Source organism: Myotis nattereri (genome assembly GCF_964212035.1).
Source record: "Myotis nattereri genome assembly, chromosome: 9".
Taxonomy (NCBI): Eukaryota; Metazoa; Chordata; class Mammalia; order Chiroptera; family Vespertilionidae; genus Myotis; species Myotis nattereri.
The window spans coordinates 39,441,839-39,459,219 of NC_138084.1; the positions used below are offsets into that span (position 1 = coordinate 39,441,839).

The following is a 17,381-nucleotide window of genomic DNA, read 5'->3' on the forward strand; positions in this document are numbered from 1 at the left end:
CCCCAGTGGGGGGTGTGCAGGAGGCAGCTGATGATGTTTCTAACTCTCTATCCCTCTCCCTTCCTCTCTGTGAAAAATCAATAAAATATATATTTTTAAAAAGGATGAAGTTAAAGTTTTGATAAGAACAACTCACCATAGTGGGTAATTATATCATTCACTGTTTAAGGGAGCCCAGTGAGGAGAGCAACAGAGTGGCAGGATAAAAGGGTAAACTCAGCAAGAAGGATTACAGCAGACAGAAGAGGATAAGTGACATGAAAAAATTAAGCACCCACTGCATGCCATACTCAGTGCTGGGAATATCACACATGGTATCTCATTCAATCTTCCCTGCCATGACCCTGGGAGTGCCTTCCATTATATTGCCCATGTTATAAATAACACTGACTGAAGGTCACACTCATCAGTGGAAAACAGAGCCAGGATCCTGAACCCCATGCTTTCTCCATCTGCTCTTTTTGAAGAAGCCAGTTGACTCTGGACTAAGACTCAAGAAGCCAACAAACTAGAAAGGACACAGGCTTTCCAAGTACCAGTGGAGCAAAGGCTGCCCTGAACAGGGTCAGAACAAAAGCAGGCCAATCACAGGCCCTCCCTCTTCCTTCCTGCCAGCTTGAACCCCCTGTACATTTAGGACAGGGCGAGGGGCGGAGGGGAGCACTTTAGGCAAGTGCTTCATCGGTTGAAGAGCAAAGGCAGGGAGGGCTGGGCAGGCCAGGACTTTCAGGCAAACTCTTTCAGGCCCCAGCTCCCCGGCCTCCCACCTCCACAGAGAAAGCATAGGCCCGATAGTCTCTCGTCCCTGCAGGTAATGGACACTAAGATTTTTCTCAGTTGCATTCGGTTGAACTCCGCGCCATAAGAACAGAAAGCGTCAGGTGGCAGGAACCTGGCTCCCCGGGAGAATGGGGAAGAGGCTGTCCCTCTTCAGGGGTCACACCTGCAGTTGCACAGGGAAGGGGCTGGGACCTGGGGCTCTGGGAAGCTCTGCAGCTCCAATGAGGGGCCTGCAGCTCAGGTCCCCTATGCACATTCCAGACACCAGCAAAGCCACGTGGATGAGGGAAGGAGGCTGGAGGAAAAGGAGGGAGGGGAAGCGGCACTCACCCAGGTTGGCCTGTATATCACGGCAGCTCAGCAGCAGCAACTTGCCTTTTGTGATCAGCTCGATAGGCATCTGGGAGACGCCGGCCTGCCAACCGTCCAGGTGGCTCACCAGCGTCTGGTAGTTGCTGATAGGACAACCTCTCATAGACTCCAGCTTCTGGGGCCCCCAGGCTTGCAGAAACTTATACATGCCCGTCATCCAGTGATGGTCCCGGCAGAACTCCTGCACCTCCCACAGCATGTCCTAGGGGCAGACAAGGTGCTGAGGGCAGAGGCGGGTGGCTGTGACGGGGCTTGGCAGGCACCCTCCCACTCCTCACGTCTCTGTACTCACCACCAGCAGGGCCTGTTGTATAGCCAGCGCCTGCTGGATTCGAGGGTTGTTATTTAGGTCCTCTTGCAGCTGCTTGTAATTGGGGGGCAAGCACTGGCTCCGCAGCCGGTACCCACGGACCTCCAGCGCTTGGGTGATGGTGTGAGACTTCCAGGGGCACACCAATCCTACATTCGGGCCACAGAAGATCTGCACAACATCACCCTGGGACTTGGGCATCAGCATTTCCGTGTTCGAGACCTCTTCTTCACCTTTTTCTAGTGGGACACATGCCATAATTGTCCATGAGTGCCCTCCAGGGCCCCTCCACGACCTCCCTCTCTAAAAGTGTACACACACACACACACACACACACACACACACACCCTGCTCATGAGTGAGTTTACACGTACATCTTATTACAAACACAGTGCACCAGACCCATGGAGGAATTCATTGGTTAGGGTTCAGGTGGGGAGAAGCGGGTTTACTCTAGCTTGTGTAAGCAGGAAGGACATTACAGAACACTAAGTGGGTTGCAAATACACAGAAGAGCTGAAAAGCACTCTAGTAGCGAGGGGGTCTGGGAGAGCAGTCTGCAGGAGGAGGTGGGAAAGGGTGTTGATTGTGCCAGTACTCAGCCTCCTCCTCAGGACCCATAACCCTGGCCTCCCTTGTAACTTCTTAGGAACTGCTTAATTGACAAAGTCTGTATTCGCATTAAAACTTTAGCCCTAGCGGTTGCTCAGTGGTTAGAGCATCGGCCCACCGACTGAAGGGTCTAGGCTAGGGTTTGATTCTGGTCAAGGGCACGCCTCAGTTGCAGGCTCAGTCTCGGGCCCCGTGCGGAGGCAACCAATCGATGTGTCTCTTTCACATAGATATTTCCCTCTCTCTGTTTCTCCCCCTGCCTTCTACTCTCTCTAAAAATCAGTGGGAAAAAATATGCTCAGGTAAGGATTAACAACAACAACAACAACAACAAAAACACTTTATTAAAAAGGGGGGAAAGCATCAAAATGCTTAGAAATTAGATCCTTACTAACAACACCTAACATTATAGTGCCTGCCCCCCATCCCCCACACACACACCCAGTGCTCAGGTCTCTTATCTGTACTCATTTTCTAAGTGAGCTCATCCAGTGTCATGGTTTTAAATACCATCTATTTGCTTCCAAATTTATCTCTAGCTCAGACCTCTCCCTGAATGCCAATCCCTTTGAAACGACTGCCTACTCTACCTCTCCACTGGGATGTCTAATATGTACCTCAGGTAGGACCAAAAATGAGCTCTGATTTCTCCCTCCCCAAAACTGCTCTTCCTGCAGTCTTCCAACCTCAGCAAACGGGAACTCCATTCTTCCAGTTGCTCCAGTCAGAAATTTTAGTCTTTGACTCCTCTCTCTCTCAACACACACCCAGCGATCACAAAATCCTGTTGGCTCTACATTAAACATATATCCAGAATCCAACCCATTCTCACCATCTCTGCCACTGCCTGCCCCTCTGTCCAGCCCAAGTCGTCATCAAATCTCACTGTCTTGTTGGCAATGCTCTTCTACCTCGCCTCCCCACTTCGGCTCTTGTCTCTCTCCCTTGCCTCCCCCTTTCCCCTGATTTTGCTTGCGGATGGGATGCTTAGACCTGCAGCTCATCTCGCCGTTATGTGGCAGTAAGCCTGAGGATAAAACGATGGTTTTGTGATTGCAGCCTCTCTTACCACGCACACCCCTCTAAGCAGATGTGCCCTTACCTATAGCTAAACCCAGGAAGGAGCTGGGGGAAGGATATAAAGAGCCTGGTGCTTGATGGCGTTTTTGAGCCACTGGACCTAGCCTGGAAGCACCTACCTTGTGACTTCTTGTTTTCATTGTGTAGACCACTCTTATGGGGAGGGGAGTGCTCAGGTTAGATACGCTCCATCCACACCCAAAGCCTGACTCTCTGGCAATGCCATTAGCATGCTGCATGTGCCCTCCCCCCTTCTTCCCCTCCTCCTACCCTCTGCCTAAGTCTCCTTAAATACCTTCAGAATTCAGGGAATCCCCAGAGGTCTTCAGGTCCGTAGACTTCATTACCTGCATGTCACCGTATCGTGAAGGGGCAGAAATGAAAAACAATGAGGGTTCGGACCAGGCGGAAAGCTCCTGAGGATAAAATTTGGGAATTCCTACAGCCAGCCCCTTGCCCAACCAGAATACCTTCAGAGCAGAAACCTTGACATACTGGAGGCCCCCAGTTAGAATCTGGATTATGTCTTCAATACAGGGCTCATGAGACAGCTGGCCACGCCTGTTAAAGACCAGCTGGGCTGAGAGAAAGGGATTCTGCCTCGGGGCCTATAAAGAAGGGTCAGGAGAGGTGGTGGGGCTAGATGTCAGTATCCGCTCCCCGCCAGCTGGCCCTCGACTGCCTGCCCACCTCCACGCATGCCACCACCACCTCACTTTCAGGATGTTGGTCACAAAAGAGGTTATCTTCTCCTCTATGATGGACACGAGGCTCTGGCAGATCATGTAGTGCACCAGGCGGGCCAGTTGTCCCAGCTGCAGCAGCCAGGTCTCTACTCGCTTCAGCTTCTGCTCCAGCTGCCGGCACTGCACCTTCCGCAGGTATACGGAGCCTTGGTCTGTTCCGACCCTCTGGCAGTTCTTCACTCGCTCCTGCAGGCCCTGTTGCATTTGATATGTATCCTCCTGAACCTGCCAGCACCGAGAGTGGAAAACTCACTGGAGAAAGAGGGATGGCCCAGCCGGGGTGGCTCAGTGGCCGGAAAGGAGGTCAGGGCTCGATTCCCGGGTCAGGGCACATGCCCAGGTTGTGGTCTCGATCCCTCGTGGGGGGCGTGCAGGAGGTAGCCAATCAATGATTCTGTCTCATCATTGATGTTTCTGTCTCTCCCTCTCTCCCTTCCTCTCTGAAACGAATTAAAATTTTTTTTAAAAGACAAGAATGAGGGATGGAGAACAAACTGGCAACCCACTGGCCTGTGCAAAATGCTCAGGTCTTGGAGCCGGAAACCTAGAACCTAGATTTACACACAGAGGGCTGCTTTTCAGTAGAGATAGCCCCAGACATCTTTATGTGACCAGGGAAGATATGAAATTGAGAATATATATTGAGAGGCCACAATGTATTAGTTTGATAGGTTAGGCCTGTCTACTAAAAGCCCCGAGGCAGGGAACTCAAGTAGAAAAATTTGTGCCCGTGTAAACAGAGAGGTCCACACGGCACAGATTAGACAGAAAAAGAGAAAGGCTGGGTAAGTACGGCCACATAACTCCAGGATACGGGCTCTCATCACTGGGCTGGTGGTGTGGCCTGTTGACCAGCAGAATTCTGCCTTATGTGACAGCAGGAGCTGTCTTTGTGTACTGACTCAGGCTTTCTGCGGGAGGTGGGGGTATGTGAGATAAAAGTCTGGGAGCTTCTCTGTGGGCTCTTCTCACATCTGGGAGGGGCCTCATTCCCCAAAGGCTGCTGACAGGTACCACCTCTCAGGGCCTGTCCTGTTGAGGAACAGAGGGGAGATACCAGGAAGATATTCTTGGCCAAATGGACATTTTGTCCTTGTTGCTCTCTTGTCATTTTTGATGCTCCATAGAGCTTGTAATTAAAACTAACTGGTGACTATGAACTGTTTTCTGCTAACCCTGAGCTCAAATCCAAGTTTTCTGAGACCCAGACATAGGCAGTTGAGACTTAAGCCAGGCATATCATGCACACGTGCCCTCAGACTTGGTGAGAAGGCCTCTTCTGTGCTCCAGCAATATCCTCAGTACCGCTGGCCCGGTGTTGCTCAGTGGTTGAGCATTGATTCATGAACCAGGAGGTCAGGGTTCCATTCCTGGTCAGAGCTACTGGACTTGATCCCCAGTAGGGGGTGTACAGGAGGCAGCTGATCAATAATTCTCTCTCATCATTAATGTTTCTCTCCTTCCCTCTCCCTTCTTCTCCCTGAAATCAATAAAAAAAAAAAAAATTTAAATGCTCTTAGAGTATTATGCTAAGTGAAATAAGCCAGCCGGAGAAAGATAAATATCACATGATCTCACTTATATGTGGGATATAATGATCAACATAAACTGATGAACAAAAATGGATCCAGAGACAAGGTGCCAGTGAGCAGACTGTCAAATTTTGGGGAGAAGGCAGGGGACGGGGGCAGTTAGAGATCAACCAAAGGACTTGTATGCATATTAGCATGACCAATGGGCACAGACACTGGGGCGGTGGGGGCTAGCCCTTGGGGGTGGGAGTGACAGGGGAGGGGTTAAGGGGGGGGGGAGAAGGAGACATGTAATACTTTCAATAAACAAGCAAAATTGAACATGAAGAAAAAAGTGCTCTCAGTACCAAGTGCTTCCCACTTCATGGCCCCGAGTCCAGTGCGTCTTCATTATCTAGTTGCTTGTGTGACTCGCCACGACACTGCAAAATCTTTGAGGAGGAGGCCTCGGCACACATTTTGCTTCTCTATTGCTTAGCCCAGTGCCGGCCACTGGCAGTTCCACAGTAAATATTTGTAAAAGAAATCTGTCACCTTGCATTAAAGAGCTCGCTGAGTGCCAGTTCAGATAAAACCAGACAAACAGTAATTATTACAACAGAATATAATCAGAATACAATTTAAAACCTCACCACTAGGGGCAGTATCTTCAAAGTTCTGAGGACATTTTTTAAACCTGGAATTCTGAATCTACTAGTAGCCACAGTATCACTGATGTTTGAGAATGAATAAAGACATTTTTAGATATATAAACACCACAAATTTACCATTTACAGATTTTCTCTTAAAGAAACAACCACACCCAATAACAATAGTATATTTCTGACAGAGATATATGAATACAAGAGGATGAAATGGTCTATGAGTAGATTGAATGAGCACAGAAATTTGTGAAACATATTATTAATTCTAAATGGGTAGGCTGTAAAGCAAGAATGTTCATAAGAAATCAATTTAAATTCCTCCAAGATATATTAATATGAGCACATTAGAAAGGGTAGAGGGTGAAGGGAGAAAGAGGAGAGGAAGGAAATTAGGAGAGTGCTAAGGTTCTTATATTGCTTGGGAGAAAGATATGGATATCCATTCATTCATTCATTCATTCATTCACTCAACAAATAGTCACTGAGCACCTACTATACAGCAAAACCTATAATAAGCACTAGGGCCCGAGGACTGAAGGGTTCTGGGTTCAATTCTGGTCAAGGGCACATACCTTGGTTACGGGCTCAATCCCTGCCAGGGTGTGTGTGGGAGGCAACCGATTGATGTGTCTCTCTCACATCAATGTTTATCTCTCTTTCTGTCTCTCCCTCCCTTACACGCTCTCTAAAAATCAATGGAGAAAATATCCTTGGGTAAAATATATATATATTATATATAAACTACTGACTATAAGAAAGTTATAACTAGTTTCATAACATTAAAACAAAGGTGGAAATAGGAACTGGAGGTAGGGAAAGGCCATGGAGCACCTCACCTCCACCTTTTGCCCCATTCAGTTCAGTGCAATGCCAGGTCCAGCTCTTGCTGTCTGGAGGCTAAAGACCATTTCCCTGTATGAATGTACCAAGGGCCTCCTTCACATCATTTCTCATTTTCACAAAATCTGGGTGGGCCCTCTCTCTCAGATCTGGACTATCTACAGATGGTGATTAGCCGGAGAACTTTGTAAGTCATCCAGCCCCACCTGACAGACAAAAAACCATGATGACAGGTCACGGGGAAGAGGCAAGTACACAGCAGGGCCTCCCAGGCCCCTGGCCGGGGGCATGCACCGCAGATGCAAAGTAGGCAAAGTTAGGAAGGATGCCATCATTGGGTGCTTCTATGAGCCACAGCACCTGCCAAAGTTGCAAGATTGGTTCAAAGATAAGCCTGGCAGTATGAAAGATCAGGATTCCAACTCTCAGATTCCCTAGTACCTCTGGCACAAACAACTGAAAAATAGATGTTGTTATGTTCCTTCTCCTCACTGCTCAAGGCCAGGACCAACCCTTAGGGAGAGGCTGAGTCCAAGTCTCTGCCCACCTGTTACTGATCCAGCCAGCCCGGGGCAGAGGCTGCTGTTGCTGGGCAGAACAATGGTTGAGCCAACTGCAGAGCCCAGGCCACCCAGGGGATCCCAGGAGAAGCTCAAGCCAAGAGGGAGCTGGAACTCTGGCAGCTCAGCTTGGAGAAAGGGGTCACCATACACTGGAGCCTCTTACCATGTCCAGGATGGACTTGCAGAGCTGCAGACAGCGAGAAAGCAGCTCCAGGGCCTTGTGGTTCTCCTGGGTTAGAGCCCGCTGCAGGTCTGGCAGCTCGTAGCACCGGTCCGGCGCCTGGGGGAGCCAGGACACAGAGTGCAGCTCCTGCAGAAGCCTGGAATCAAGGGCCACACTGGTCAGAGCCGCTTCTCAGCCCTCTCTCCTTGGACACATTTGACCTCTTGCTAGCTCAGCTCACCACAGAATGAGCAAAGGTTTCGAAAGATTATAATATCCCCAGTGACCGACAGCCACAGCTCCCTCTTGAGGATTCTTTGGAAGAATTCAAGCCCAGGAAGTTTCTGGCTGGGGAATTCTTCGGGAGAGGCCTGGGGTAGGTGCAAATGTTTACCCTGAGTGACCTTACTGCCAGGAGAAAGGGTCAAATAGAGCCCAAGGTCCGACTTAGAAGGAGAGACTACAGAGGCTTCCTCCTTGGACGAGGGAAAGCGGAGGGCCCTACTAGTCTAAATGGATGGGGGAGTTTAAAGATCAAAGGTGATGGACCTGCCACTTCCCTATAGGCCAGTGATGGTGAACCTATGACACGTGAACTCACTTTTGTGGATGACTTTTCTTTGTTAAATGGCATTTAAATATATAAAATAAATATCAAAAATATAAGTCTTTGTTTTACTATGGTTGCAAATATCAAAATATTTCTCTATGTGACACGGCACCAGAGTTAAGTTAGGACTTTTCAAAATGCTGACACGCCGAGCTCAAAAGGTTCGCCATCACTGCTATAGGCTGACTATCCCTGAGGAATCCCACTTCTGTTACCCATTCTCCACCACCCACCCTGAAAATACCACATCTCTAAACACCCTTAAAACAGAAGAAGAGAGAGAAAGAGAGAGAGAGAGAGAGAGAGAGAGAGAGAGAGAGAGAGAGAGATATGAAAGACCTCCAATGAGCAGAGGATGATCCTAATGGGCGTCATTTATTTGGTAGCTACTATGAGGCACTGAACATGGTCCTTTAGATTCACAATCTCATTTAATTCTCACTACAGCTGTGTAGCAGAAATCTTTATCTTTATTCAGGTCAAGCCCCTCGCTAGTGTCCAGGATTTAAATTCAGATCAGTCCAGCCTCCAAGCCCTTCTGCTTTTGATTAACACCATGATGATTAGGCTAGGCTGGAGGATGCCCAGAGTATAGGTTACAAACTGGCAGCCCACGGGCCACATTCTGACTGAAATGGTGTCTTAATAAAAATTTGAGCTAATGAGGTAAAATTAAGAAATTTTACAACAAAATGTGCATTTCCAGGCAATCCTGAAAAATAAGGTGGCTGGCATGCTGGGCCTCTGCTCCAATGGCAACAGTCCATGAGAACTGAGCACGACTGTCCTCTTCCAATGCCATCTCCAGATCACAGTCCCCACACTTTGTCATGTCTTGCATCTAACCCACTGCATTTCTTCCATAGCTCCTGCTTGGGGCCCATAGGCATTTGAGATTGCAACTCCTGTCACAGAAGGTAATTGGAGTGGCTGAGGAGAGCAGAGAAAGCAAGAGAGTACTGAAAATAGAGACAACTAAGCTTTTCCAAAGAAAGAACCCAAGTAATACTGTGGAGTCAACCACCTGAGCTAGATCCCCAGGTGTGATACTTAATCATTGTGTGATCTGGGGTAACCTGGTGTAGGGGTGCATTAGTACACAGTGATATGTTCAGAATATATTATTCAGAGGTAAAAAAAAATGGATTACTTAACAATATGTAAAGTCTGATCACAATGTATGTGTGACAGAAAAAAGATAGAAGAATATGCAACAAAATGTTCATAGTGGTTACTTATGGGTGGAGGGATTAAAACTGACTTTCCATTGTGCTTCTTTGTATTTTCCAAATTTTCTACAAGGAACATGTTATTTCTTTTTCTAAAAATGTTTTTTAAAATCCACCGAAGTTGTGTTTTGAAGACCTCACCTGCTGATATGGAGCAGCGCCACTCCAAAGTGGGGCACGGCAAAGAGCAGATGCCTCCCCAGGAAATTCCGGCACCGGTGCAGCCTCTGAAACTTCACGGTCTTCCTCCAGCTACAGAGCAGAGGGAGTGGCCACATGCAGCTGGCTCTCTGCAGCACTTCCCCCCAACCCCACAGCCATCATCACCTACCAGGCCCAGGCCTTGCGTAAGAGGCAATACTTGAAGAATGGAATGAGCTGGAGGAGTTGCCAGAGGACAAAGTGGCGGTGCCAGGTACCCAGAGTCATTGTCTCAGTGGCCTCCTTAGGATGTACATGCAGGACCCCAAAGGGCGAGAAGATGTAGTGCTCAGGATTCACCTTGTTTGGCGGCACCACCACCAGGCTGTAGGGCCTTTAAAAAGGGGCTCTGATCAGTGGGAGCCCTGGGAACGTGTGCAGGCTTCAGGAAGGGACAAAAGAAGGCAGGGGAGATTTTTTTTTAATGAGACAGTAAATAAGGCTGTAGAAGAGAGGTAAAAGAGCAGAATGATCTTCAAAATAGAAAGATGGATCAACTATGATTACGAAGAAATAGAAGCCAAGGATAGATGGAAAGAAAAAAAAAAGGCACCTAGCCAATTGCAAGTTCATATCTCCAGACCTGGATACCTTACATCCCATCAAATCTAAGATTTCCATTCATTGTAAGATGCAGCATTTTTTAATGAAAGAAAAAATGCTCCCAATATGATACTCCATCGATCTGTAAGATGCATTGCAATTTCAGAGGTGTCAAAATGTGGAAAAAAATGTGCAGCTTGGAAATGATAAAATTCATATATCTCTAGACACTGAAATAACATCAGAGACCATCAAAAAATGCCACTTGGAGTAATTGAGAATGGGGAAACGCAAGGGGCAATGAGAAGACTAGACACAGGCCAAAAAGGGGGAAATTGCCACCTCGTGAACAAGGCACCTCCAGAGCTATCTTACAATCCCACCAAATCCTCTTACTGCAGAGAAATCACCTACATTCCACCTTCAAAACAACTTACATGTAGCTATATAATAGCGGTATCTTGTTGCAGTAAGCTAGTTAGCTTTCCACCATGGCCAATTGGCATCTCATCCCACATCATTACCATTACTAACATTACTGCCAGACAGTCATGTGTAGCCGCCACTAGGTGGCAGTAGGTAGCTCATCACATTCCACCAAAAGTGATCACTTTAATTATTTGTGATGGCACTACATGCCATGGATTACTCGTATCCCTATTAGTATTTCCCACTGGCAAGGAGCTTATTTCCTGGAACTACTCATGATACCAAGTACTGTATCTGTCAGGGTCCCATCAGGAAAACCAAAACCACAGTAGACAGTATAACAAAGTGAATCCAATAGAGAGAATGTGTTTGTGTGTGTGTGTGTGTGTGTGTGTGTGTGTGTGTGTTTTGTTTTGTTTTTTAATCCTCATCTGAGGGCATTTTTCCCATTGATTTTGTAGAGAGAGTAGAAGGGAGGAAGGGGGAGGAGAGAGAGAGAGAAACATTGAAGTAAATGAGACACATTGATCGGCTGCCTCCCGCAAGTGCCCTGACTGGGGTTGGGAATTGAACATGCAACCCAGGTATGTGCCCTTGATTGGGAATTGAACCAAGACCCTTTGGTGTGTGGACAGCTGCTCCAACCATTGAGCCACATCGGCCAGGGTGAGAATGTGTTTTTTAGTTTCAGGGAACTGAGAAAGCAAAAAGGGAACACTAGCCAAAACTGGTTTGGCTCAGTGAATAGAGTGTCGGCCTGCGGACTGAATGCGGGCACATCCCCAGTAGGGGGTGTGCAGGAGGCAGCTGATCAATGTTTCTCTCTCATCGATGTTTCTAACTCTCTATTCCTCTCCCTTCCTCTCTGTAAAATATCAATAAAATATATTTTTTTAAAAAGGGGGACACTAAGGTAACACAGAGATAATGACTGCAGGAAATGGATGCCAGCACCACAACTAGAGGCGCAAAGGAAAGATGTTTGGGGTCTTAGAAGCTGCAAGCTTGGAGGAGGGGTTGTAGAGTTGGAAGTTGAATTTCCTGGCTGCTACCAGTACCTAAGTATTTTGGAGGAGGGGCCTTGCCGAGTTGCGACTCAGAATTCTGATGGGAAGGTACCACCTGGCTGGCATTGGTACCTCCCAGAATCACGAAGAGGCTGATGTAGAAAGTGCCGGCTGCTGTCAGGGTGAAGCAGCCTGGTGCAATGCTGACAGGAAGAGCAAGCGAAGGAAGGAGAAAGGCCCTTCTCCTCTTATCCTGTGGTCCAGCCTCCTCCTAGCACCCCTGTTAATCAAGCCTAACAGGAGGCCAGTTGAAAAATGAGAAATGACTTTTCAGTCTCAGCCCAAGTATCACAAAGCAGAGAGAAGAGTAAAATTAGAACCAAGACACAATTGCTTAATAACTGGCGCAATGCTCTCAGTGAATGTTTGTTGATGAATTGATCAGTAAATGAATGGATGATACAGATCAATAGTGCTATGTAAGTCCAGGAGAAAAAGATCAGTGTATATGGAATAAGGCTCTCAGATACTGCTTAAAAGCATGAGCTGGTCCAGCCTGGCCGGTGTGGCTCAGTGGTCGACCTACAAGCCAAGGGGTCACAGTTCAGTTCCCAGTCAGGGCACATGCCTAGGTTTCGGGCTCAATCTCCAGGGTGGGGCAAGCAGAAGGCAGCCAATCAGTGATTCTCTCTCATCATTCATGTTTCTATCTCTCCCTATCCCTTACTCTCTAAAATCAATAAAAATATATTAAAAATAAATAAATTAAGACAGCCCTAGGTGTAAGTCCTGTTTCCACCACTTATGTGGCTTTGGACAAGTCATTTAACTTCTCTATATATCAGTCTACTCATCTCATATATGGAAATAATATGGTGAGGATTAAATAACACATCTCATGTGCTTATTAACACAATGCCTGGTATACAGGAAAGCTCAATTAATGGTAATTGTTATTATTACTTCTGAGAAGAGATGGGACTTGAACGGGGCTTTTGGAAATATGTAAGATTTGGATCTAACGGAAGAAAGGGAATGAATGCCTCTGGAGTCAGGTGGGAGGAGGACACTTGCTCGTATAGCCCCAGAGATCAAACTAAGACTGAGGGGTAACTGTTAAAAGAGAGCAGATTTTGGTTCAGTCTAAGGAGCAGGATGCTTTGGGAAACACAAGACTTCCCTGACACTGTAAAGATTTAAACAAACACCCGGTTCATGCACTGGAGTTTGGAGAGGTCACCATTAAATTCCTCTCTGAGGTAATGGCCAAACGCTTCTGTCATTCTAGGATAGAATAAAGCAGACAGAGCCAAAGGTGGAAGAGGATGACTCAGACAAAAGGCTGTGAGGCTGAGGTGAAGGGAAGGGGGTGGGATACTGGGAGACAGAGGAGAAATATGGGGGGGGGGAAGGGGAGAGAAAATGCAGGAGAGCAGAGAGGATGGAGAGAGAACATGGGAAGAAATCAGGGAGTGGAAGGAGCTGAGGTCTAGGGTTAGGCTTTTACCTAAAGTACCGGCTAGGAGCCACATTGAGGTAGATGAAGTGGATCTTCTTCAGGTATCTCTCTGTCTTCAGAATGGCCATCGCCTGGCTACTCAGGCGGGAAGTCGGAGGGAGGCCGCTAGTGCTGCTCTTTTTGAAGGTCTTTTCAGAAACTTCAGAGTCAAGCTGAGACCTGGATGAGAAAGTCAGGAGAGACAAAGCAGAGCAAAGGGGTCAGGGTGCCACTGTTGGCCGTGAGAGCAGGAGCTGGGTCAGTCTGGTGCTGAGAGGACCTGCTGTGGCACTGTCCGAGCCTTTCTGCCACCTGTGCGAGCGCACCCAGTCCATGGGAAGGCACAGTCAGGCAACCACGTTCACAGACATGTGCACAGACAACTCCTTCCTCTGATAAATGACTAGTCACTCTGGATTGATTGCATCTCCTGTGAAGTAGGTATTTTGTAGTGCTGAGTAAAAGCAAGGGGAGTACTTTTATTTTCCCAGCTCATCGCCTTGCAAGCCCACAGCCCTGGATTTCTCCTCTCTGGCAGCCTTCCTAACCTCTAGACCACCTATCTTTGCTCCCATTGTACCCGCTTTCCAACCCTACCTGATCTCCATGCCTGTGACTCTTTCTTGCTCTTCCCAACCTCCAGCTTCACATCCTTTCCTTTCCAGCCAGGGCCTAATGGTGCATCCTTCAACCCACCTCAATCTTCTTACCCTTCTACCACACCAGTCAACAGAATGGATATGAAAAATTTTACCGGGACTAGTAGTGACCTCGAGCGCGCACACACACACACACACACACACACACACTCATGCACACAAACCTCTGAATAATTAAACTTAGACTTAACCAGTCAAAGTATACCAGTGTCGCTAATTGATCCAAACACAGTACCATCCTATTCTAAAGTTCATATCAACAATAGGGTTTATGACCTTGAGGTTGGATCAGGATGTCCTTGTAGAGGCGTAACTGCTATTGAAGGTCCACTTCCTTAACCATTAAAGTCCTCTGTGATCTAAGTAGGTTCACAGAACCAGGAATATTGGCTCCGTTCTACGTTACTGATGTCCAATCTCCACTGTGGGCTCACTCTACTCCGATGTCTTAGGACGGGCCCTCAGGCAGCTGCCTCTTTCTGTGTCCTCAGCTGCTGTCCAGGCCTCCACCAACCCTCACCCTATGCCCAACGCTGCCCAGCCCCCGGCCCCTCCCTTCTCTGCCCAGAGAGAACCGAGGCTTTCAGCCATGGACTAACTCCCCGACGCTGGCTGCCTTCCCGCATCTTTATCTGTATGGGCTCCCATCCTAAACTTGTCCCCCAGTTTGAGAGGAAGGAGTGTCCTTTCTTCTCTTACAAGGCCCATCCCTCCATTTGTGCTCTGGATCCCCTATCCCAGGGGTTCTCAACCTGAGGGTCGCGACCCCTTTGGCGGCCAAAAGACCCTTTCACAGGGGTCGCCTAAGACCATCCTGCATATCAGATATTTACATTACGACCCCTAACAGTAGCAACATGACAGTTATGAAGTAGCAACGAACATAATTTTATGGTTGGGCCACCACATGAGGAACTGTATTTAAAGGGCCAGAAGGTTGAGAACCACTGCCTATCCCCTCTTCATGAGGAATTTTCAGTCTGTTCTCCTTACCATTAGCCTATATTTATTCATTCCCTCTACATATATATTTATTGAACACCCGCTTCTCAAGCACTGTCTTAAGGGCTATGAACATCTCCCCCCCCCCCTTTTTTTAAGAGTTCTGCCCAGACACTACTCTTCTTTCAATCTTCTGTCCTACTGTATCTCTCTCCCTATCAAGCCAAACTTCATGACAGAACAGTAAAATGCGATTTCTACTTCATCTCCCATTCACTCCTGAATGCACCACAGTCTGGCTTCCTCCTCACGCAATCCCACGGCAAGAGCTCTCACCAAGCTCCTCCTCTGATGTGCTTTCCCCTGACTGTACACACACACCAGAGGAGCAGCCAGATTTTATAGCGCTTCGCACAATTTGTAATTATATGTTACTTATATCGACTTATATAACATTTATCCCCCTAACTAAGCTGTAAGACCCAAGGGAGGAGATGGAGTCCATCTTGTTCGCTTTTGTATCCTCAGCATCTAGCAGCTCCTAATATATATTAAGCTTCCATAATACTTATTGAATGAATGAATGCCTTAGAGACCAGTCCTGGAAAACTTCATGCAAATTAAGCCACATTAGCTAGGCCTCAGAGGTTTGACGCCAGGTTCAAGAGAGGGCAGAGAAAACTTGACCCCTTCCCTACATCTCAACCCATTCTCACTTCAGTTACGTTCCCCCAGGAAAGGAAACTTACACAGGAACACAGTGTAAAAGGGAGCCAGCTGGGGTTATTGAAGGCATAAATTGTAAGCGCTGGCCACCTGCCATCAGGGCCTGCCTCTCTGTCCACCATTAGGGCGCTAAGGCTTCAGAGAAAACTTGACCCAGACATTATCTTAGAGCAAAAACTGACAAAGTCGAGCTGGATTAAAGGCAAAACTAGCCAGATCATGAATGTGTCACACACAAGCTGCAAAGCCCTTAGAAAATCAACCCATGACCAGCTGGCATGACTTAGGGGTTGAACGTTAGTTAACCTATGAATCAGGAGGTTTGGTGCACGAATTTGTGCACGGGTGGGGTCCCTCAGCCTGACCTGCGATCAGGGCCAATCTGGGCCGTCTCCCCCAGTCCTGATCAAACCAGCCATGGGGAGGGACCACGGGAGGTTGGAGTGACTGCGCGGGAGGTTAGCTGGTCCCGGGAGGTTGGCTGTGAGAGCACACTGACCACCAGGGGGCAGCTTCTGCATTGAGCGTCTTCCCCCTGGTAGTCAGTGCAGGTCATAGCTGCCAGCTGATCTTCAGATCATCCAGTCCTAATGGTCACTTAGGCATATATATATATATATATATATATATATATATATATGTATATATATATAGTGGCCAGATTATTATGACCGGCCAGATTATTATAACCACCCCATCCATACAATGAAGTGAATTAGTTATGCAAAGAATAATAATAATAAAACCTTGAGAGTATTTGCTTAGGAAGTTTTCAATATTCAGTATTTTTGGAAGTGTCAATGAAGTACTGATGGGGTGGTCATAATAATCTGGCCAGTCATAATAATCTGGCCACTCAGTGTATATATACTGAGGCCCGGTGTGCAAAAATTTGTGCACTCGGCAGGGGGGGAGTCCCTCAGCCCGTCCTGTGTCCTCTTGAGTCTGGGACCCCTCGGGGGATAACCACCTGCTGGCTTAGACTCGCTCCCCAGGGAATTGGGCCTAAGCTGGCAGTCAGAAATCCCTCTGGCAGCCCAGCAGCCCTCAGGGGATGTCCACTTGCCAGCGGGGAGTAGGCCTAAGCTGCAGTCAGATATCCTTAGCGCTGCTGAGGAGGCAGGAGAGGCTCCCACCACCACCGCTGTACTGGCAGCCATCCGCCTGGTTGTGACTGAGCAGAGCTCCTCCTGTGGGAGTGCACTGACCACCGGGGGCAGCTCCTGCATTGAGCGTCTGCCCCCTGGTGGTCAGTGTGTGTCATAGTGACCAGTCATGCTCAGTCGTTCTGCTGTTGGGGTCAATTTGCATATTACCCTTTTATTATATAGGATATGCAAGAAAATCAATCCAGAGGATTGGGGAGGGATTCCAAGACTAGAGTTAGAGAACTCTCAGGAAAGGAGGTCTCTGATGGCATTCTGTAATCCTGAAGAAAACAACAAGAGCCAGATTGGGGGGAGAGGGTCATCATAGAGGGGCCAGGATACCCACACTGGCAAGGCAGGAAGAAGACCCGGGAAGGATCAGAATGAAGTCCCTCCGGCAGTGCTGGCAACTTGAAGCTGCCCTGGAGATGGCTTAGCTCACACTGACGTGAGTGGAAAGGCCCCCAGACAAGCACACATCCAGAAGCATCCGAGGGGAAGACCTGTACCCAGCATGCAGCACCCAGCACTAGGGCAGCCCAGGGGCGAGGCTCAGGGATTATGAATGAGTGAGAAGAAAATTAAGGCGGCTTCCAGCACCATCTGAGAAAGAAGTCTGGGAACTCAAGCTGTCCTCTGAAGCTTTGGCTTGCTCACAGCTGACTTGATTTTCACAAGTTTCTGCAGTTTCCTGTGGGGATTAACACTAAGAACACTGGGTTAATTTTGCAGACAAAAAGGAAGAGA

General features: G+C 47.9%; 1 protein-coding gene across 1 annotated transcript in view; it reads right to left on the reverse strand.

Moving 5' to 3' along the window:
* Window positions 1-17,381, reverse strand: part of DNHD1 (dynein heavy chain domain 1) — a gene marked incomplete at both ends in the record, with an annotated part of 53,875 nt that overhangs the window by 35,005 nt on the left and 1,489 nt on the right. Inside the window, 9 exon segments of the mRNA XM_081100255.1 lie at window positions 1,111-1,354; window positions 1,445-1,701; window positions 3,450-3,501; window positions 3,625-3,762; window positions 3,871-4,125; window positions 7,643-7,799; window positions 9,623-9,733; window positions 9,813-10,016; window positions 13,169-13,339. Of these exon segments, the coding sequence (XP_080956381.1) occupies window positions 1,111-1,354; window positions 1,445-1,701; window positions 3,450-3,501; window positions 3,625-3,762; window positions 3,871-4,125; window positions 7,643-7,799; window positions 9,623-9,733; window positions 9,813-10,016; window positions 13,169-13,339 (1,589 nt within the window).